Source organism: Mangifera indica, chromosome 16 (assembly GCF_011075055.1).
Source record: "Mangifera indica cultivar Alphonso chromosome 16, CATAS_Mindica_2.1, whole genome shotgun sequence".
Taxonomy (NCBI): Eukaryota; Viridiplantae; Streptophyta; class Magnoliopsida; order Sapindales; family Anacardiaceae; genus Mangifera; species Mangifera indica.
In genome coordinates this window covers 2,933,876-2,957,722 of record NC_058152.1, presented here as the reverse complement: position 1 = coordinate 2,957,722, position 23,847 = coordinate 2,933,876, and the positions used below count along the sequence as shown (strand labels likewise).

Genomic DNA, 23,847 nt, shown 5'->3' with positions numbered 1-23,847 from the left:
AAGGCGGAGAGCTTCATGTTTAGGTTGTGGGAATAGAGAGAGAAAGAACTCAACTGAGAGGACTGGTATTTGATTTGGTGAGTAAGTTGGCTATGGGTAAAGTGCAGTTTAATCAATTTGATTACTTGAGAATTAAGAATAAAACGAATAAGAGTTGGTGATTGATTGCTGTTTTTGGTTGATTAGCAACTATCTGCTTTGCTACAGTGACGAAAGAAGAAAGGGACGTTAGCCCTTTAGGTTGAGGTTGAAGGTGAGGGTGAGCAGAGGACCTGAAACTGCTGTGTTTTTGGACAGGGAAGACTTTGAATTACATTTTCCACGGTTGGTTTATTTTAAAAACACTTTTCGCTGGTTAATACGCAAATTACATTTTTCCTCCCAAAATTTAACAGGCTGGTGCAGAAACAATAATTACTATATTCCCTTATCAGTTTCGCTTGACAATTTTACCCTTCTAACCATCTCGCTGGCGGCCAAAGTAGTAGATGGCATGCATTTCTACCATTTTATGGCAAGATGAAACAAAGATTGTTCTGAATACTGAAACAATATATTTATGTTCTAAATAAATAATCAGTTGTGGTGCAGCACATACTCCGTTATCGTGTATTAAAAATTATTTTTTTATATTATATATCATGTATTATAACGTATTGTATGATAGGGTTTTTAAAAAAGTTCCATTCAAAGTTTGTTGAAACTCTAAATTGATACCCATTAAGTATTGAAAACAAACAATATTTTCATTTATAGACATTTAAAATTAATAAAATTAGTTAGTTCTAGGGGGTAAAATCGTTATGTATTATAATATATTAAAAATAATAAAATTTTATCTCATTTCTTCCTTTTAATTTAGAAAACTAACAATTTTTTCTCAAAATTAAACTTTGAAAAGTTATATTTTCCCTCTTTAGAGTTTCATTTTCAACCTATTTTCTCGACGATCAGAATTGGTCGTGACCTCTCTTTCTCTGCTGTTAAGGTCCTTCTCGACACAATCTTAACAAGTTAGTCGAACATTTGTCTTCACCAGAGATAAAGATGTCAGACTAGAAATCAGTCAAGAATTTAATTTAAAATGTTTCACAAAGAATTTAAATCTATGTTCTCATACCCATGAAAATCCCCCTCACTGTTGTTATTTAAACAATCCCCTCAGTTCCACCAGTTTTTTTGACAAAAAACAACCCTTTGTCATCCGATTTGAAAGACGCAACAAAGGACAATGTCCTTTGTCACATTTTCTAGACAACGAAAGATAATGCTTTATTGTTCTTAATGATAGTGGAGGGTCGTTCTTCTTAACAGGATTTAAAAGATGGATAGAAAGCGTCGATTATCAATTTAAAATGATAGCGGCCTAAAAAGGGAAGCAAACCCTAGAGATAAAATATTAATTTTTCAAACTCTTTAAATAGAAGTAAAGTTGTTAGTTTTTAAAATATGAGAAAAAATAATATTAACTTTTTTATGTTTTAAGATTTAAGTGATAAAATCATATTGTCCTTACCTATAATAAAAAATTCTAATAAAAATTAATTCATAGATAGACATTTGAGTTTTTGAAAAATTATGGTATATTTTTAGATTATACTAAAAGTTGGGTGGAAAATTGTCGTTTGGCCTCGTTCACGCGGCAGTTAACGCGTTTGGCTGGGCTGGTGAATTAACTTGGAGGGCGGTTACTTTCTGTTTATTATAATTATTATTTATTACTCAGTTAATCAGTTTATTAACTACATTGAACACAGGGTTGTATTACAATTATGGTTAATTATTGAATTAATATAATATTAATCATATGTCTATAAGTAAACAGTGTGATAAATAAGTGCAGTTTTTTAGAATAGGTAGTTGTGGACTATCTTTCTCTTTTCAATTGGTTGTTTAAGCACTTACCATATTTTAAAGCATCACCAATGGCACTGCGAATTGTGGTCCATCAGAAGGAAACCCAGAAGCACCTAAACCACCTGCTATTGGATTTGCAACTAATAAAATAAAGACTCAAAATTGATACATTATCAAAGTCTTCTGTTCCGAACTCACTCTGTCGATGATTGTAACATTTTTGGGCCTTATATCTAATTTATTATAGTTTTATTTTTGGGTTTTATAATTTAAAATTCATTTTGATAATTTATAGAGTTTACAAGTTATTTAATTAATCCATTTTATCATCTCTTAGTGACGTAGAGATATATACACAAATTTAATATTTTTTTTGTATTTTATCGATGTAAGATTTGTCTAAATATATCACAATGAGTAATATTATATGTATATATTTTTTTATATATAATTTAGATAAGCAAACGATACGTTATTAAATGATTGTTTGGCATTTGGACAAGTTAATTTGGAAGCAAATTATTCCTAAACCAAGTTTGAACTTGAGATGATTGTTAAGCAACAACCAACGGTGGCATTTTCCCTTTCTTTTAATGCAACTACTTTGTTTCCTTTTTAGTTTAAGCCCAAATTGGTCATCTTTTTCTTTCTAGGCCATGAATATGCAAAAGTCAACACATTTTCCAACAAGTTTGAACTTGAGATTATTACTAAGCAACAGCTAATGGTGACATTATCCCTTTTATTTAATTCAACTACTTTACTTCATTTTTGGGTTTTAGGCCCAAACATTACTCATCTTTTTCTATCTTTAATTTTAAAATAATGAATATAAATAATAATATATTATTATACAATTAAATAATTTTAATTAAAATAATAATATTATGTATATATATTTTTTATATATAATTTGAGTATATAATTGATATATTATCTGTGTATTCAAATTATGTATGTATAATTTTATTAAAAATAAAATAATAATTTATTATATAGTGATATATCATTATTTATATTTAAATTTAATTTATTACTTATGTATATAGTGCTACTTGATATATATATTACACTCAACTACTCGATGTGAATGTTTGTTTTAATTGCAATTTAAATAATAAATAAAAATAGTTTTACCCAATGAAATCAAGATAAAAAAAAAATAATTTTCTTAAATTTCAAGGTCTCAAATTAGGTATTGATGGATCATCCTACTTCATTTACAAGTCTTCCAACCATCCATTTTCCTTCCAATATGTGAAAGTGTAACCAATGTCTACCCTTTTGTATTCACTTTGCCTATTCACTCTACTCTACCTTTAATATCTTAAAGGCCGAAGGACTATTACCCACCCAACGTTTGATGAACAAATATATTTTTATTTTTTAAATTTTAAAAAATCAATTTCCCACCATTTGTCAAAATCAACTATTAATTTAAATGGTTAATAGGTATTTTTATTATTTTATCCAAATGTTATAATATGGACTGCAAGTGGGGTAAAGGTGTCATTTTTCAAAACTTGTAGAGTTCAAATTGACAGACTTTTCTTCTATCTTGTTTTAGACATTTTTATTTCGCTCATATATTTTAAAATATATTTATAATCATAATAATTTTAATATGATATTTAAGTCTTTAATTTGTTACATTATATTAATTTCTTTGAGAATGAATTGTAATTTTTGAACCTATTGAAAAACATATTAAAATTTTTAAATTTCAAAAACAACATCAAACATTTTTAGAATTTCTAAAATCCCTAAAAATTATCATTATCACCCCTAAATTTGAAAAAATTAAAATATACCTCAAACATGATATATATATATCATTTAAACTCCTACCTATACCTTTACTAACAATTTATTTTAGTTTTAATTGAAATTAATATAAACTATGAATAAACAAATTATTTAATAAACTTTTGGGGGCACAATATTATTTAATTAGAAGATTTTTTTGGATTTTCAATATTTTTATAATAGTAGAGTTTTTTAACAAATTTAACAAATGGGTGAGTGAGAAATTAGGTTTGTCAAATTTAATTGGTGATCTAATCATCATTTCATTAAACCATAATGTTAAATAGTCATTTGGCCATCTATAAGTGGCAAAAATATTCAATAAATTGCATATTATATGCTTTTATTCAAATAAATTGGGTCTTAACTAACGCAAGCTAGAAATAGGCTCTTTTTCTCAAACTATAATTATCGAACGAATAGATTTGAATTAGAAACAATTGAGCTATAAATGTCAAATATAAAATATTTGTCAATTCAGATAAATAAAACATAGTTAGCAGTATTCGATAATACATGATACATATTTTATAATACAGATAGAAAATGATACGTATCATAAGGTATATCAAATTAATACGATATAATAAATGTATTTATACAATATGATATATATCTTATAATACTATACATATTATTGTTACGAATTGATGTATTTTTTTAAAGAAAATAATAATGCAGTAGAAGTATATAAAAAATTTTAAAATTTCAAAGATATTTATAATATTTTTCAAAATAATGATGTATCAATTAGATTTTATTAATATTTTGTTATTTTATTTTTCAAAGTTATATCATATGATACTATACCTAATATAAGATATAAAAATTAAATTTTTAATATATTTTTTATATAAAAATATATGAGTTTAAGTATTCTCTTTTATTTTAATTAAAATCATAAATTATGATTTTGAATTAAGAGAGTCTCAAATATATATGAAATTTATGTTTCTTAAAATATATCTTATAAATTTTAAAATTTATTTAAATAATTTAAAAAATTGAATTTTTTTTCACCCAATCACGTTTATCTCATACACACACGCCTATCCGTTATTTGCTTAGGAGAGTCTTTTATATATATGGAATTTATGTTTCTCTAAATATATCTTATAAATTCTTGTACATTTTAAATCTATCCAGACAATTTGAAAAATTGACTTTTTCACCCAATCACGTCTACCCTCCTATACTACACCCACATGCCTACCCGTTACTCACTTACCTCCAACTCTTCTATATCACTATTGCTTGCCTACCTCGTGCCTAGGTTGGACTTAAACCAAACTCGTTCAAGCTTGAGTTTGAGTTTGACTCGAACGAGCCTAAAACAAGTAAACTTTATATTAGTTCAATCGAGTTCGAACTACTCGTCAAATTTTTTAATTAAAAATTTTGATACAAACGATATTATTTTGACCAATATATATTTAAAACGACTTCATTTTAATAACGAAAAAACAAATTGAGTTAAATTCTAACCGAGTTCGAGATTGGCTTTTATGAGATCGAGCTTGAATTCGAGCATAACTATATGTAAATTGAGTCGAGCTTAAGCTCAAACGAGCTCAATTCGGTTCGAATCTAACCCTACTCGTGCCCATTTGCCTACAACTTTAAGTAAAAACACAATTTTTATTTTCATTTGATTTGATCACTAAAATTTACCTACTTTTAATCTAACATTTGTTTGATATAAATCTATCAATCATATGACTACTTTAAGTTTAAAACAAATATAAAAAATTATTTCAATTATTCGATACATACAATATCATAATAAACACTTAGAATATAAGTTTTGAAACTATGATATAAATTATTAGGAAATAGACTTATTTAGATTGTGATGATCTTGATACAATAACTCTCTGATTTTAAATGATTTTTCAATTAAAATTGTGCATAAAAGGGTGGAGAAGAATTAGGGCCCTTAAGCTTAATGATTCGGATAAAATAGATATTAATTTATGATCTCAGCTAAAATGTTATAATTAAAAATAAAAGAAATTAAAGGGTATAAAAAACTTTAAAATAATTGATTTTTCAAATATAAATCCTAAGTAAAATCACATAAAATTATTATAATAAATTATGTGCATAATTTTTATATATAATTTTATATACAAATAATAATATTTTACTATATAATTGAGTGTTGTTATATTTTTAATTTTTTATTAATAAATTCTATATTAATATATCATTGTCATATATAAAATTATATAAAAATTATATATATAATATTACTTAAATTATTATATTTCTTTTCAACATGTTTTTCATTTTCTATATATAAAAAAATTTATATTTTTTCCCTTAATTATTCGTTTCGGTTGAACTAGAATTGACATTGATGGAGGAAGAAATTGAGAAATACCGAAGTCAACTGTATCGTGCGGCCCCAACCAAGACCACTATTTTATTCAAAACCTAGTTAGAGATCGGACGGCCAGTGACCAATCTTTGACATTGAGCAAAATTTTCCCACCTTGGCCTGTTTGGGCTGACCGATCAGACTGTAAGTAAAACGTGTAGTTTATTTTAGAAATTATGTGATTTGCGTTTTTTCTTTTTTTAATTTTTTTATAAGGAAGAATATTATCCTAATTAATTTAAAAATAGTATGTAAATTATATAAATATAATATGATAAAAATAAAAAATATGTTTATTAAAAAAATCTTAAAATTAAGTTATAAAAAAATACAAAAAATGTATGTGCGAGTTAATAAGACACATTATTAATAATGTGTTTTTAAAATATGACAATATCATAATAATTTTAATATTTTTTATGAATCCTTATTGAAAATTAATATAACAATTCAAATATAAAATATTTAATTAATTATTAAATTTAATATAACATAATACATAATTTAATTTTTTTATATAATAAGTAACGTACTAATCAATTGAAAAAAATAAATTAATAAATTAATTTGAATTTCAGATTTTAAATTAGAGTGATTTTTGTATAGACTATAAGAAAATAAAAACATAAAATTAAGAGTGAAAATTAAGAAAAAAAATATTATTATTTTTTTTAAATAACAATGATATTTTTGTAAATAATTATAAAATAGAAAGGATAATTTATATTTCAAATTTAAAAAAAATTTAAAAATAAAATAAATATAAAACATGATATATAATTTATATTTAATATAAAAAACCTAAAATACGTATTTAATATATTTTAAATTCAAATTTTTTTTTGAATATATTTAATATAAAAATATTAAATAATACATATATTTATTAACTAAGTTTATACTAATTATATTAAATAGATAAAATTTTAAATTCATTTCTACCAAAGTTGATCGATCATGTTAATAAAACTCATCTCATAATTATTAAATATAAAATAATTTAAAAATTTTATCTTATTTAGCGTCAATAAATCTCCAATTCATGCTCTCTCCTGAACAGTGTATGATAATTCCACAAAATTTTACAGGTGGAACTGTCCGTTGGGTGCTGGGGCCAGGATCTTATTCGCACCTAAATTGGACTGCAAAGCTAGACTGACAGGCAACTGACCCAATTGACCGATCACTGTTTCATGGCATTAGACGATGCCATCATTTTGACCAACCAGGGAGAGAGAAAACCATTCAACCCTCTATTAGCATAGCTTGTGTCTTCTTATTGTTTTTGCATAATTTTTTCATGGTGCTGTTGCAGAAATGGCTGTAGAACTTATGATGGGATTCGGTAAAATTGGTTTTTCTTCCAAAATGATGGAAGAATCTGCAGTGAAAGAAGCAGCCTCCGGACTCGAGAGTGTTGAAAAGCTCCTCAAGTTGTTGTCATCACAACAACACAACCAGGAGAAATTTAGTCTCCAATCATCTTCATCCTCATCTTCAACCCTCATTCTTAAATCGCCCATGGATTTCGACAAAGACTACAAAGCTGTTGCCGACGTCACCGTTTCGAAGTTTAAGACGGTGATCTCTCTTCTTGGCCGTACCAGAACTGGCCACGCTCGTTTTAGAAGGGCCCCTGTGGCTTCGCCTCATCATCTTCATCACCATGAAAACTCTTACTTGGTAGTTCCAAAGAGCAGGGTTCTTGAGAGGGGAGCATTCCTCCACTACTATCAGTTTTTCATATTCGTCAGCTGCCAATTCGTTTATCTCTTCCTTGACTGGTGTTAGTGATAGCAAGCAACATCCATCATCCTCCTCCGCTTTTCAGATTACTAATCTCTCTCATGTTTCTTCTGTTGGGAAGCCACCTCTGTCTTCATCTGCTTTGAAGAGGAAGTGTAACTCTGAGAACAACGTGGGTTCAGCCCGCAAGTGTGGCGTCTCTTCTGGTCGTTGCCATTGTTCCAAGAAGAAGTAATAATAACTAACTCTCTCAATTGTTTTACATTATTTAGTCCTTTTCTACAAATAAAGTTTGGCTTTTTAATTTTATTGTTTTGTTGTTAACCGTGACAGAAAGTTGAGATTGAAGAGGGTTGTGAGGATTCCGGCAGTAAGCTTGAAATTATCAGATATTCCACCTGATGATTACTCTTGCAGGAAGTATGGACAAAAACCATCTCAAAGGATCTCCTCATCCGAGGTATAATCCGTTGTTAAAGCTAGCTGATTAATGGTGTAATTATTTGGTTAATTAACTGAGTCTGTGTTGGATTAAATTGAAAATTCAAACAGGGGTTACTACAAGTGCAGCAGTGTGAGAGGTTCCCAGCACGCAAACATGTCGAAAGAGCTGTGGAAGATCCATCAATGCTCGTAGTGACATATGAAGGCAAGCACAGCCACTCTCTCTCAGTTGCAGATGCCGTAAAACTTATTCTGGAATCGTAAACTCTAAACTCTAAATCTCATCAAGTCTCGAAAGAGATTAGTGGGTTTAGTTTGTCCATATATACCAGTCTAGTTTGTACAATATGGAAAGGGATTCCTCTTGCTTTATCTATACATGTTGAGCACAGTAAGTTAACCTGTGTTAATCAAAAGAAAAAGTAAGAGAAGATAGTGGATATGGTGTTAGATTTCAATCTCAAAAGGAAAGAAAGTGGGGTTCTATTTTCAATCATCTTTTTTTCCTAATTTTTATTAGTTGCTTTATCTTTGGTTCTTGATTTGGATGCCTATTTCTCACCTTTTTCTTTTCTCTGATTTAACGACTGAACGAACAAAGAAAAAAAAAAAAGCAAAAGTAAAGTAAACGACTCAGTCAATTAAGTAGAAAGAAGTGAACCAATTTGTCCTGTTTTGGGTTGTTGACCAAACATGAAAGGGCTGGTTGGGCGTTGAGAGTTTGTTTTTTTATTTTTAATGAATTTAGGTTCGGTTTTGTTTGGATTCTGGGAAATGGATTGGCTGAATTTGCACATGACTGAGAAAGAGAAAATTGGTCTAGAAGGGTATGAAACTTTAAGGCTTTATTTACTGATTTTTATTATGTGAAATTAAAACCAAATGGCAAAGTCAAAATGGGTGGGTGGGGGGAATTGATAAGTTCGGGCCTTTTGGGGCCCTGCATACAATGCTTCTCAATTTTGTTTTGTTTTGCTTTGTTTTTGCTTGACGTCAACTTTGATGGGCGAAGGGCTTATTCCCACCAAGGTTTAGTGAAAATCCAAATCCAAATTTTTTAATTTTTTTTAAAAATTTATTTATAAATAAATTTTTGTTACAAATTTTAATTAGTGTTAAAAAAAAAACTATTATTTACTAAAATTTTTTTTAAAAAACTAAAGTTTTATTATACTTACCTTTTTAGGTTTAAAAAATTTATAATTTTTCTTTAATATAAAGTTTAAAAAATGACAAATACCTTATAGAAATTTTTTTATTTATCTCTAACACTGATTCATCATCTCTAGCTATCGATCATCCTTTTTGCCATCTTATCTCTCCTTTTGATCTCTCTCTTCTCTCTCCTATTATCTTAAGCCGAGACAAAAACTTATACTTGTAATTTTAGAATAATAATTATAATAAAATTTTAATTTTGTCAAAATTTACATGACCACCTGCAATTGCCAGGATGAACTGATATCACAAGTTTGCCAACTGAATAAGTTGGTCCAATTTGTAAGATGTTGATATTTCATCCATCAATAGGATAATGAGAATCTTTATTCATACATCTAAATCCAGATTTGTGCTTAAATTAAACAATCTTTATGTCTAATTTTAGAAGCATGATTCTGCCAAGAAAAGCAATTTCATGGCTAACTGGCAGATAATCTATGTTATGTCCCTCTATATATATATGCTTACATAAGAAGCCAATATAATTTCTTGTTGGGTTTGGCTTGATCGTTGAATCCCTCACTTGCCTTGCTACTAACCACTCCTACTTGTAAAACAACACAACAAACGTGTGAATATGAAAACATTTAGTAAGTAGGCGACATATTTGATATCATTACTTAAATATTTTTTAGTATTTTTGATGTTTATCGAGACTAAACTATACAATTTATGTACCTTTTTTAGAGGATCTTATAATCTTGATTGATTAGCTCTTGATTATGATATTAATCGATACGTATCTTTTAATTTAGATGTTTCATAAAAGTATATCCTAAATTGACAATCCAAATATTTAACTATACTAGTGCACATATCATATTGTTGGGCAAGCTTAAGATTGACTAAACATTGACATCTTGCCCACACGAGGAATTTGGCAATATTTCCCCCTCTTTTTATTAAACCAACTAGGGTTAGACTCAAGCCGAGCTCGAGCTAGCTCGGCTCGGTTGAGCCCGAAACGAGTTGGGCTTGGCATAGCTCGATCGAGCTGGTTCGGTAGATTTTTTTAAAAATTTTTTTATACAAAATGACATCATTTTGACAATATATATTAAAAACGATGTCGTTTTGATAACGAAAACGAGTCGAGACGAACTCGAGCCGGCTTAGCCGAGATCGAGTCGAGACGAACTCGAGCCGGCTTAACGAGATCGAGTCGAGCTCTAGCCGAACTCGAGCCGCCCATATATGAACCGAGCCGAGCTCAAGCTGGCTGCGAGCCGAACTCAGCTTGGCTCGAATCTAGCCCTAAGCCAACCCATCCTCATTCTTCCTATTCATTATTTTTATCAGCAAAAAACTGTCTCCAGATTATTGAGAAACTTATAGAGAAGGCACCTTTTTGAAAAAAAACAACAAAGAGAACACTGAAAAAGAGAAAAAGGAAAAATAAAAGGAAGGTAAAACATTTGGCTAGTGTCAAGATTTGCTTTTAGGTTGGATCCGACCTATTCATTATCAAAAATTTCTAAGTATAATACGTTACCTTTCTGAAAGTGAAATAGTTGTGGGTATTACGATAATTTAACTTCCTAACTAGGGTCCTTTTTCATTAACAAAGTTAGGTTTATAGTGAAAAAGTGTGATTTATGAATTCAATGGGTGGGAATGTGTTTGTAAGCAAAGCTTTGGTGAAAAATGTGATCCTCTTGTTATTAAAGGGGCCAAGTTTGGTGGACTCACTTAAAATAACACTAAAGCTTAAGCCCAAGAATTTGAGGCCCAAAAGGAACCCAGCTTAAACCCAGGTGTGAATGTCGAAGGCATCTCAGAGTCCTCCAGTAAACCCTAACCAATAGTAGCGGCGATGGGTTCCCTCTCATCAAATCCCGTTGGCCGCTCATGAACTTCCAATCCAAATCATATTTGTCCCTGTTCATCTTCTCTCAACTCTTGTTTCTTCATTTCCAAAACTTCTCATGGGTGAAACCCTGAACCGGACTTTCCATTCGGATACGCCGCAATACAGCGACGATGTCCTCTGCTCCGGCAACGACCTACAACAAGAGCAAGAATCTTCTTTGTCTGACACGTCGTCTTTTATCTTGAGGTCGCCGAGTCGATACCTGACCGGAGAGGTCCGTGTAGAGAGAGCATGGGCCCATGGGGCTAAACTAGGTCGGCCCAAGTTGATCGTTGCCCCGATGGTTGACAATTCGGAGCTCCCGTTTCGGATGCTCTGTAGAAAGTACGGTGCTGAGGCTGCGTATACGCCCATGCTGCATTCACGGATTTTTAATGAGACCGAAAAATATAGAACTCAAGAATTCACTACTTGTAAGGTAATTTTCTTACTTCTAATTGTTCTCAAAACTTTGTTTGAAGTTTGTTATGCCACATGGTTGTTTAACAGCCTTTTTTTATGCTTGATTTATTTTAATTTTGTGAATAATAGTTGGATAGAAATGTGAATGGTTAGTATATTTTGTTTTTATATATGTACATATAGAGGAAAAAATTAATAATTTTGCATGTTAGATAACAGGCTTCAATTATTTCTGAATGGTGATTGGTGGAGAAAAGAGATGCACTATAATTGTGAGGGTTTTTATCTTGGCTTGCTAAACTGGGTATAATTGAATGCGATTTAGCTGTTTCTGGAAGGATTTGTTTTTAATATGTGTCTAATAATTTAGGCTCTTTGAGTTGAGATATCAGAGCTTATATTAGTCACTCTAGAATTCCGAAGTTTCTGATATGTATTTCTTGAGAATTTGAGGGTGGCTTCTTTTTGGGGTTCTTACATATTGCAAGTTATTGCAGGAGGATCGCCCATTGTTTGTTCAATTTTGTGCCAATGATCCAGACACATTATTAGATGCTGCACGGCGAGTGGAACCTTTTTGTGATTATGTTGACATTAATTTAGGGTAAGATAATTTCTCCCACCATTTATAATGAACATTTACTTGATTCTTATTAGATGCAACTTTTGTTGTAATTTAACTTTTAATTGGCCATTAGCTGGAAAACTGTTATCAATGAAATGTAGTAAATGGTGGGTATAGGGCTTTAAAGAACCTTGAATATTGGAACCACTTGTCATGATAATCCAGTATGATATCCCAAGAAAACACCATATTCCATATTTATTCTTTGACAATGAATACTAACATTAATTTATATCTTGGAAATAAAGGGACTTAGAAGAAAAGAAACAGCTTAATATCTTCCTTGTATTCCCAGTCATTCAAGCTTATATCTTTTGGTTTTTATTTTCTTTTATCTGTCATCTGTTCAATGTTTGAAAACACAGATTGTGGGTTTTTTATTTTCAACAATATAAATATAATATTACAGGAGAATTATTCAATTAAGGTTACTCCAAATCAAATGGTTCACTTTTATAATTACTGGTAAAACCATAATCATCTTATCTAATCCAGAATTTTTTATGATCACAAAATGTCAGAATCTAGGAGAAAAGACGTTAAAAAATCAAAATAAATAATTTCTTGTGACACACAGCCAACTTGCATTTTTGCAGCTTTGTGATTATAATATCAGCTTCTTAATGATTATAGGAAATTACAATGCACTTTACTGAAGTGAGCAGTCTTTTCCCAGATACTTTCTTACAGTGATTACTTGACTATAAATGGTTTTTTGCTTGTTTACAGCTGTCCTCAGCGTATTGCTAGGCGAGGTAATTATGGAGCTTTCCTAATGGACAACCTTCCTCTGGTAAAGTCACTAGTAGAAAAATTGGCTCAGAACCTTCATGTCCCTGTGTCATGCAAGATTCGAGTATTTCCTAATTTACAATATACTATCAATTATGCTAAGATGCTTGAGGATGCTGGGTGCTCTCTGTTAGCTGTCCATGGTCGAACAAGGGATGAGAAAGATGGTAAGAAAATCAGAGCTGACTGGAATGCCATAAAGGCGGTTAAAAATGCGGTTAGAATCCCTGTCCTTGCAAATGGAAATGTACGACACATGGATGATGTGCAAAATTGTTTGCAAGAGACTGGTTGTGATGGGGTGCTTTCAGCTGAGTCTCTACTTGAGAATCCAGCCCTTTTTGCTGGATTTCGAACTGCTGAATGGATGGTGGAGTGTGAAGGAAACCATAAAGATGGAAATCTTGATCAAGCAGAACTATTGGTGGAGTACTTGGAGCTTTGTGAAAGGTACCCAGTTCCTTGGAGGATGATCCGTTCTCATGTGCACAAATTGTTGGGGGAATGGTTTAGGATTCAGCCCAGCGTCAGAGAGGATCTAAATGCCCAACCATACTGACCTTTGAATTTCTTTATGGTCTCATAGATCAACTGAGAGAGTTAGGTGTAAGAATTCCACTTTATCAGAAGGATACTTGTGTCCAAAAAATTTCAGCAGATAATTTGGCCTCCTGAACACACTGTGCAAGTAGTAAAACAAGTTGCAGGTGCCTGCAGTCTTTGTTTTTGGCAAAGGTCACAGTGGGTTTGTTGCTAACTTTGGGATTCTTTTGGCTCATTACTTTTCTTTTTTAAATTACAATTGTCAACGTGATTTGATTATACTAACTGACATATTGTGAAGACAGAAGAATGAGCAAAGAAGGCTTTGCATGGTTGTACTTGATTTGTTATATTAGTTTGATATTGTTGTATTATTATTATTATTAAGGTACATATGTATCAATTTTGAAGGTAATAATTCTTGTATTAATACTTTGTTTCATTAACAATGACTTTAAACACAGGTACAAATATTTTATCTCTGTGTCATTATATAATTAGATGAGTTTGAATCAGAGATATAATAATATTAATTACATGACATGTTAATATTTATATTTATTATTTATTGTTCGTACATGTAGCATTAACATTATTCAAATTTGTCTATTTTCCTGTTTTTGATAACAATAATATTATGTGCATATAGTTTTAAGTATTAAATTGGGTATTAAGATGGGTTTTTTATTATATGATTGAATGATTTTAAATAATAATATTTTATACCTAATTTTGAATGATATCTTGATACGTAATTTTGCATTGAGATGCATATGGTTCGCTCTTTTGATAAATGTCATGTGAGAAATATCATTTTAGGTTTCTTCTATTTACATATTTTAAGGTTTCGGGATGCCTAAAAAGGATGCAAATGTTTTAAATGGACTACTGGTGTGTTCTGATTTAGTATTAAAATGGTCACCGTTTGGCTCTACACAGACATGTTGTACTTGCAAGAGGCACTTTCCTCTGTGTGTACTCATAATTGTTCAATTATGAATTATATTATATCATATATTAAAAATTTAATTTTATATATTATATATAAAATATTATATAATATAATTTTAAAAAATAAAATAATAAAAATATAATTGATAAGTTATTATTTTAAAAAATATTATAAATTCTGTTAAAATTTTAAAATTTTTCATATATATCTTTATTACATCATCATTTTCTTTAAAAAATGTATTAATTTATATCAATAATATGTATCATATAATATGTTTATTGTATCATATCAATTACAACATATTTTATGATAAATATCGTTTTTCATCTGTATCGTATTGTATCATATCATATTCATATCATAAGATATATATCATATATCATAAGATACTGATAATTATACATATAATAACAATTTCTATGTACCATGCATGTTGACAAATCTAAAGAGAAAATCCTAGTAGGTAAAAGAATCAATGTTCGAATTATCCAATTAATTATTTTGTATAATAAAATTATACGTATAATTTTTTATATAAATAATAATATATTATTATATAATTGATATTATTTTATTATTAATTTTTAATTATTTAATCACATAATAATATATTATTATTTTTTATAAAGTTATACAAATAATACTCCTATTATTCGGTGGATTGCTGAAAAATGTAGAAAAGAATAATATGCATTCTTTTTTTAATGAAATAAACTAAAGGAAAATTAAATAAAAAATCATTTAGTTTGGCATCAACTCCTATGAAACAGTTTGTAGCAAATAAAAGCCAATGGTAGGATCCAAATTCCAAAATAGAATTAAATTACATTATTGTGAGTCGAGATGATTCAACCGTTGATCCATTGTATTTACAAGATTCAAAACTGAAAAACGATCTGCTACTCGACAAAGTTGGTGGTAACTTTGCTTACTAAATGTTCTCCATAAACAGCTCTGTCAAACTTTCCAGTTCCCCCAGACCGCTGTTTACAAACTTCCAGAGGCTCCACTGCTGTATCATAGTTGGTCTGTTCATACCAGAAAAAAAAAAAAAAAAAATCTGATGCGCCATTGCAATTTTAGTAAGAAAAAGAAATAAAAACAGTGTCTTATAAACCCGACTAGACCGTTCAGTTGAATCAGTTCAACTGGTACACATGGTATTGATCGGATCAATAGCCAGTTTTTTGTCTAAAAACATTAGTTAAAAGAGGGAGATATTGACTAACCTCATAAAAGTAAGCTACGCAAACCCTTATTTTGGAGAATTGTTGATCACTCGATGCAGGGTTGACTCGTACAAACCATTGGAATATATCTGCAGTTCCATCAAGTTTATTAGATGTCAAAAGAGACAGAAACATAGGGAGAGGTTTTTAGGACAAAATAATTTACCTTCAGCATGTCACCAATGTTGCAGACAAATGAACCAGGTAAGGGAGGAGCTGATATCCATTCCCCAGATTGGTTTCTCACCTTCAAGAAATTATCCAAATTACAGATTTGTGGAAACAAGGCAAAACATTTCATATGAACGTAAGAGTTAAGCATCCAAACAGAAGTTGAAACTGCCATTAGAACCTTTACTGTTATAAAGATGATAAATGAGTTTAATGGAGGCTACATCAAACTTTGAAGCAAGCAGCAATTATGATCAATTAAAGCATGGGAGGTTGTTTAAAGGCATTTTTTCAAAGAAAACAATTTCTTATGTTCTTTTTCTTTATCCCTCTTTTTTTGACATGCCAACCAACTTCCCTGGCTAGGAAAGAGATATCAAAGAAACATATTAAACCTTAAAGCACCACTTTTTAGTCTTCAAGCTTGATTGTTAAAATCTTAATCGATTCATTCTTGACACTGTCAAAACTTAATAAACACTACATGTCCAAAACAGATAACCAGGTTCCTAGCTGTTGTCAGCTGGCTCCAGGCATGACAAGAAAAGAGAGAAACATTGGATAATTGTTATGCTATTATAGTGAATCCTTGATGTTTAAGGAGGTTAAACACAGTATAAAAAATGATAGCATGGGATTATACCTGAAGTGCTGTTATACCGTCATCTTGATTAACTAATGTCAGCAAACCTGTTATGCAACATTACAGTTACTGATATATACGTATTAGATTTTTGAGACCATCAATCATCTCAACTTTGAAAAGTATTTACCATAATCAGTATGAGCTCCGCTGAAGTATGGCCACAATAAGAACATAAGCAAACATGAAAAGAGAATATATATGAGCCTTAATAATGAAAAGCAAAGGAAAAACACAAAGGGCAGCCTTGTTGCAATACCATCCAATGTCATTTTCAGGCTTTCCATGGCCATTGGCAACACCTGGGTAACCAATAATACGAAACACCCAAAAAGCATCTCCTGCTCTTTCACCCTCAAATTCATATGGTGACCCACCCAATGCTAGAGCGATCCCCCGCATAATTTTTCTTGAAAGGTCTGATAGCATCAAGAACCAAAAGATGCAATAAACTTTCTACTAGAATAAAAGACCTAAGAGAGAGAGAGAGAGAGAGAGATAGCAATCCTGCTAAGGAAAACATGCCTGTGCAGAGGTTGATGTACTCCTCCATCAGTTCTTTAAAGGAAGGAGGATCAAGGGGCCTGCCACAAGCATCAGAAGCAGAAAAATAAAGAAATGTTGTTAGCATTTCTGAAACCATATGCTTTTAGTAACTCCAATTCAAATAGATTAAAGACACTTGTTGAACTTAGAGCTTCACAATCAGCAGGGAGATTCTCAAATATGAAAGTTGTAGAATAGTGCTAAAGAAATCAAGCATCTTAAATAGCAATATGCAGCACAACTTACTAAAGCAGATTAATTGCAAAGATGAAAATCACAGACATTTATGATGTAATTCTAATATTAACTCGTACTATCTACTTATTAAAAATTAGGTGTTCTATGTGACTGGCTTTTAAGGTGAAACAGATCACATACAGATTCTGGGTCTCCCGATGTAAGCTTATAGAATCAAAGCGCAATATCTAAGGAACTTCTTCCATTATAGAAACATTACTCATGGGCACAGTACTGGCAGGATAATTCTGCTGGAGTATGGTCAATAGGAAATGAGCATATAAATCTTTGTAACATGAAGTCATCAATATAATAAGTTTAATGATAATATCCAGAAGATCTGTCTTCATATATGTTCTATACAAGAAAGTTTAGAATTCAGGTGTGGTTAAGGAAACACTAACTTCCACATACCACTGATTACACCCTTCCATGGGTTTGCCAAGAGCCCCATACATCCCTTCTTTTATTTCTCTATAGCACTGTTTAAGCAGAAGAAGAAGAAAACAACATAAATAATATAAAGAACTAGATGTATCACCAACTATATTAATGATCACAATGATAACAAACTTGACATATCAAAAGCAAGTTTATCCCTCTGTGTGCTATTTCAGAGATAGTAACTCACAATAATTAGAAGCAGGTGGAGAAACATCATAGCTCATGGAAACCAATATTAAAATTAAATTCAAAGCAAACTTTTCATAGATTTAGCTATGATTTCAATTCATCAGCACCATTCTCAGGGGAGAAGGCAGCATAAACATAATGGCCAAAAATGGATGATAATCACATTTAAAGAATACCATGACATGGTTTCTTGCTAAGAACCTAGAAGAAATGTACAGAAAATATTCGACAACATTGCGTTTCAAGAAGCCCTTTGTCCAGATACAACATGCCTATTTTCAAAAATCTCTTGGTTTAAAATTTATCTTCAAACATTTCTAAAATTTTGCACAAAGAAAGCACAGTTAGAAGTTTTGCTGAAAAGTTCTATTTTACAATATCCACAAACATACATCAAGCAGAAAATGTCTCTAAATGAAATGGGATACATGAACACTCATGAAGTGAGTAAATGAGTATGAGTTACATCAATCGCCTCATGAATATCCGGGATGCCCTTGGTGATATTTTCTCCGATTCTCTGATATCCCCTGCACTCAAAATGTGCTCTCATTTCAGTAAGTTCCGATTTAAAATTAAAAAAAGAAAAAGTTGGTTCCTATTCCATTAAGCAAACCTGTAACCAGCTTGTGGAGTCAGCTTGATCTTGAGTTTTTCTTCATACGGACGATCAAAGAACTGGTGAGAAATCTTTTTGACCTCTTTGATGAGGGACTCAGGAATACCATGGCCCTTCTGGTCAATAGCAAACAACAGAGAATATTTAGAAGACACAATCACAAGCAAAATTCGTGCACTGAAATTATAATTTTTGTTGTAGCCCTGAGAAAACAGAGCTCACAGAAAGAAGAACCAAACATGTTTTTCCATTGGCAACATATGTTCGATTTCAATTAAAGTTAAATCGTAACAACTCAACAAGATGAACAGATTACCACATAGAAGAAGCCAGCCTCTCTGCAAGCCTGATCCAATTGTGTAACAACTTTCGATACACGGCGTCTTCACATGTTTGGGTCATCACATTTGGCTAATAACGGACATGTCTACGACCAATCATGAGTTGAAGCACACGCACAAACAAAAAATCCAAACAAAAAACAGCACAAGAACACAATGCAATCAAAAGAAACTAAACGCAAGACAAAAAAAAAATAAAGAAAGGAAAAGAAGTTGATCTAAGGAGTTGGTTACCAATGACTGGGATGGATTTGAAGTCCGTGGCCATGTTGATGATGATAACCTTTTTGGTATATGCTAGACAAAACTTGTTAAGAGGAAAGACATGCAATTGTCCTGAATGAGATTTCTCTATCAGCTTTTGGTGAGCCTGCCACTGTTGTGTTTTTATTTATTATCCGGTTGAAGCCAAGCCACGAAAGATCTTGGTGCTATGTAGGCCGACTTTGTCGTTTTCGGCGAGGTGACGAGGCCATGACTAGGACTGGCAATTCATGTTTCGTAACAGTGTCGGTTCGGATCTCGAATTGGCTACTTTTAATTCTAATACGAATTAAATAAAATTTATCCAAATTTTAATGTCCTCAATAATTTTTTATTATTAATTGTTTTTAATGTTTTAAACAAATTATCTAAAATTAATAAAATACACAATATAATATTTTATCTTATTTATAAATAGTTTAAAAATTATCTGTCAATATTGTTGAAAACAATTTTAACATATCAAATTAAATTCTATAAATGACAGTAAACATAATTTAACGTACCCAATTTCAAGTTTATGACGAAACTCATTCAAACATGGTACGAAGTGTTACCATGAGTCATTTCTATAACCTCATTTGTCCACGTACTATATTCTTTTGAGAGGTTTGATTTCTCTGTGTTTTTGGTTTTGTGTGTGGAGAGGAAGAGGAGAAAACCTCTTCCGTAAAATATTGCATTTTTTACTTTTGGGGAGATAGTTTAGATATTTAAATAAATGTATAACTGTCAATAACTCTCCTACCTCAACTACTCTTGGTAATTAAAATAAATTAGAGTAGATCAACCCATCATGAATGAATCAAAACCCAATAAATACTTTTAAAACATATTGATCATAATCTCACTATCAAATAATAAAATAAACTATTTAAATAAAAAAACAAGAATAATATGAGTAACTACAATTATATAAAGATATAACTATATATACTCTATAAGTATTTTTAGTGTTTTCAAAATCAGACAGGACCGATTTGTTCAACCTAAATCTCAATCATGATTTAGTTCGGTTTTCATTAAAAGTTGGTTTAGTGTAAGACTCGATTAAACCTGATCAAAACTGATGAACCAGATAAATCGATCAAAACCAGCAGAATCACGTTTAAACAAATCTTATTGTCTTTTGATGCTAATCTTCTCTGCAGAAAGCTATAACATAAATGTTTCATTTATATTTCCTCTTAATATCTCTAGCAAATGTAACCATTTTACGGTACAATTTGTTATGCTACAAATTCGTGTACCATTTCATTACAACCATGTGGTTTTGGTCATGGCATGTCTGATCTCTCGGGTATATCGTTCCAAGTTCCAACTTTCTGTTTGATCAAATGTCTCCAAGCCCGGTCTATTTTTGGAATCTATCCTCGTGTATTTTTCCATTCTTTATTTCTAGTACATCCTGTCATTAGTTAAATTACAACTCATGAGTGTCGTTTTCATATCCTCAAATTACTTTTATTAATTCATGAACTTGTCCAGCTTGATTTGCATTGCATGTAGCTTGATTAGAGGTGTCTGTGGGCTGGCCGGGGTCAGGTCGGCTGCGACCCATTAATTTTAATAAAAAATTTATATTATAATTATTATTTAATTAAGGCCAAAGACTTGATCCCCCATCCACCCACCCACCATCCACCAAGTATGATGTTTTTCTTTTTTAACTTTAAAAATCTTATTTACCTACTTATAAGTAATTAAATTTGTTAGTTTTAAAGGTAAAATCGTTATTTTATATTTAACATTAAAATAAACTTAAATTTGATTTCATTTTTCTTCTATAAACCCTAAAAACTAATAATTTTTTCTCAACCCAAATTTTCAAAAACAATATTTTCCTTCCAAGATTTTCAATTTTTTAGATCTAATTTTTTCAACAACAAAGAGACTTCTCCAACGATCTCCTGACAACATCTCTTCTTATTTGACGCATTCTCCTTCTGACACTATATGACATCATCATCGTCAAAGAATGAAGACAACTTTTCTTCGTCTCTAATGAAGATAAACCGTCTTCGTCTAGAGACAAAGATGAGGTCTTCGTTTTCTAACAATTATGAGGTTGCACAATGTCGAAAGAAGGACTTGTCAGAGAGGAAAAAACGTTGACTGGCGATCACTGAAGAAGTCTCTTCATCGTCAAAAAAATTGAATCTGAAAAATTGAAAACTCTAGGGGGGAAAATATTATTTTTAAAAATTTAGGTTAGGAAAAATTATTAGTTTTTAGAGTTTAAGGGGGGAAAATGATATAACTAAGGGATTCAATTAATTTTAACCACTCATAGATAGATAAATTAAATTTTCAAAGTAAAAAAGGAGGAAAAAATTTGAGAAAACAACATTCTTTTGGTATAGATTGGCTCACAGGCCTTATGTCTAGGCCTAAAGTCTGGTCTGAAAGGCTTATGGGCTGGATCCAACACGTTACAGTAGTAGACTGGAATATTTTCCCATGTCATGCGCTGGTCTGGCCGAATTAACGCCTCTAAGTTTAATTCATGGAAATGCAACACACCCATATAGACTTTTCTTCTTTTCCCTTCTCTAACGTCTGATAAAACTCTTGAATCTGATTAAAACATATGTTAAATGATTGATATTATTAAATAAATTCATTATAATTTCATCTATATTCTACTATTACATGGTTGAAGACACTCGTCACCTCCGGCATCAGTATATGTTGGATTGTATTCAACCCTAATCTCGTTTGTCTAAGTATAGAAATAAAAACTCCTCCTCTCTGTATATAATCTTAATTAAGAGAAGAAAATCATAACCCAAACACAAACAAAAAATAATTAGCAAACAGAGACCCCTTTAGAGTTAATGCAAAGTCCCTCCCTTTCTTTCTCTCATCCTTTCCTTCTTTCTCCTATCTTAGTGAAAGAGGATTTTTTTTCTTTTTCTTTAATAAGAGTATTTTCATAATTTTTTTTCTCTAAAATATAATGAAATTTACAAATAAAATATAACAAGAAGTAAAAATTTGTTAATTTTCAACTTTAATGGTTTCTCCTTAAAAATATTCACTTTGTATTGTGAAAGTGCTGATTGATTACAATTATATCTAATATTATTTTTAAGCAATATCATCCTAATATAATTTTCTAAATTTTTTGTTCTGTATTTATTTATGGTTTTATGGTAACCACATCTTACATTGAAAAAAAATAAATAACAAGATTAAAGGCTTTTAAAATTATAAATTTTTAAGAGTGTTTGTGATATTTTTTAAAATGATAATATGTTAATTTAAATTTTTTATTTTTTATTTTTATTTTTAAAAGACGTATCTTATGATACGATACACAATACAGAAAAATAAGTTTTTGATAAATGATATAATATATGATTCAAATACATGGTTTATATCATTTTCATAGCATCCGTGTTAAAGATACATCAACCACTTTTTCAAATATGATGTTGAAACTTCTTCGCATTTTTTTCTTAACAGTTAATCTTGTATTTGTTAATGTCTAATCTTTCTGATTGTTTCCATATCCTCCCCAACTATGGTAATAGAAAAATCAGAAAAAAGAAATTCTCTAATGTCCAAGAATAGTGTATAAGCTTAGAGTTTTGACATTTAAATCAGGTGACACAATCTGTAAAAATTAACCATACAAGGGGTGTTACACCACGCCCTTGTATGGTTTCCCTTGTGATTATATAATACCTTGGGGTATGATCACCCTATCGATCACTCTGGGAGAAAGAAACCAGATGATCGAGATGACAAACTTCCTAGTAGTTTATTACCCTTCAACTTATAATGTTGTCACAGACCAGCCGTAATTATTAAAAAGCTTAAGAGTAGTTACTTCTGTGTATCACCTGACCATGAAATTCCCCATGCCCAACACAGCCAGGGGATCTCAATTAAACTTTCGTTGATGTTACAACAAGTCATCAAAATAGCCTCAAAAAGAAAGAAGCAACTCTCGAATATGACGACATACCTTGGCTCAATCGAATATAAGATCGATCTTAGGGCCCAAGAAGGTGAGTCACCCTCGCGATTGATAGAAAATTGAAAGAAGTCCAAAGTGATATACAAGAGCCTACTTGAACCCTCAGAATAGAGGGACTTTAGAAACAACTAGCAAAACAGATGGACACATCCTTACAGGAAAATTTTGACTGTAGTTGTCTGGACTCATGTTGACATGATAAAAGATCGGTCTGGAAGTTACGTGTCATCGGCTCAACATTAACTCCAAGATACACCCTATCCGACAAAAAAGACGAGCCGTGGATGTTGAGAACTACAACGCCTTGAAATAGTAAGTAGACAAAATCCTCTTTATCGGTTTCATTTGAGAATCCAATTACCTGACATGGTTAGCTAATCATGTCTTGGTTCTCAAAACCCAACCGATCTAAACAAAGCATGTCCCAAAGACAATGTTCCTTTGTCTAGCTTGAATAGATCAGCTCGTTGATGCGACCATTGGGCATGCGCTCCTTGGCTTCATTAACGCATACCCGGGGGACAGGTGTAGATTTCTA

General features: G+C 30.9%; 1 protein-coding gene and 2 pseudogenes across 1 annotated transcript; 2 read left to right on the top strand and 1 right to left on the bottom strand.

Annotated features, from left to right (window-relative positions):
* The first annotated feature begins 7,294 nt into the window (after positions 1-7,294).
* Positions 7,295-8,728, top strand: LOC123198720 (annotated as a pseudogene).
* A 2,602-nt stretch (positions 8,729-11,330) lies between these two features.
* On the top strand, positions 11,331-14,183 carry LOC123198716 (tRNA-dihydrouridine(16/17) synthase [NAD(P)(+)]-like). The gene is given in 4 exon segments (XM_044613476.1): positions 11,331-11,742; positions 12,224-12,330; positions 13,081-13,691; positions 13,694-14,183. Coding segments are annotated over 4 exon segments (1,206 nt in total). The 5' UTR covers positions 11,331-11,379; the 3' UTR covers positions 13,819-14,183.
* Positions 14,184-15,398: 1,215 nt separating this feature from the next.
* Positions 15,399-20,885, bottom strand: LOC123199581 (annotated as a pseudogene).
* Positions 20,886-23,847: the final 2,962 nt, after the last annotated feature.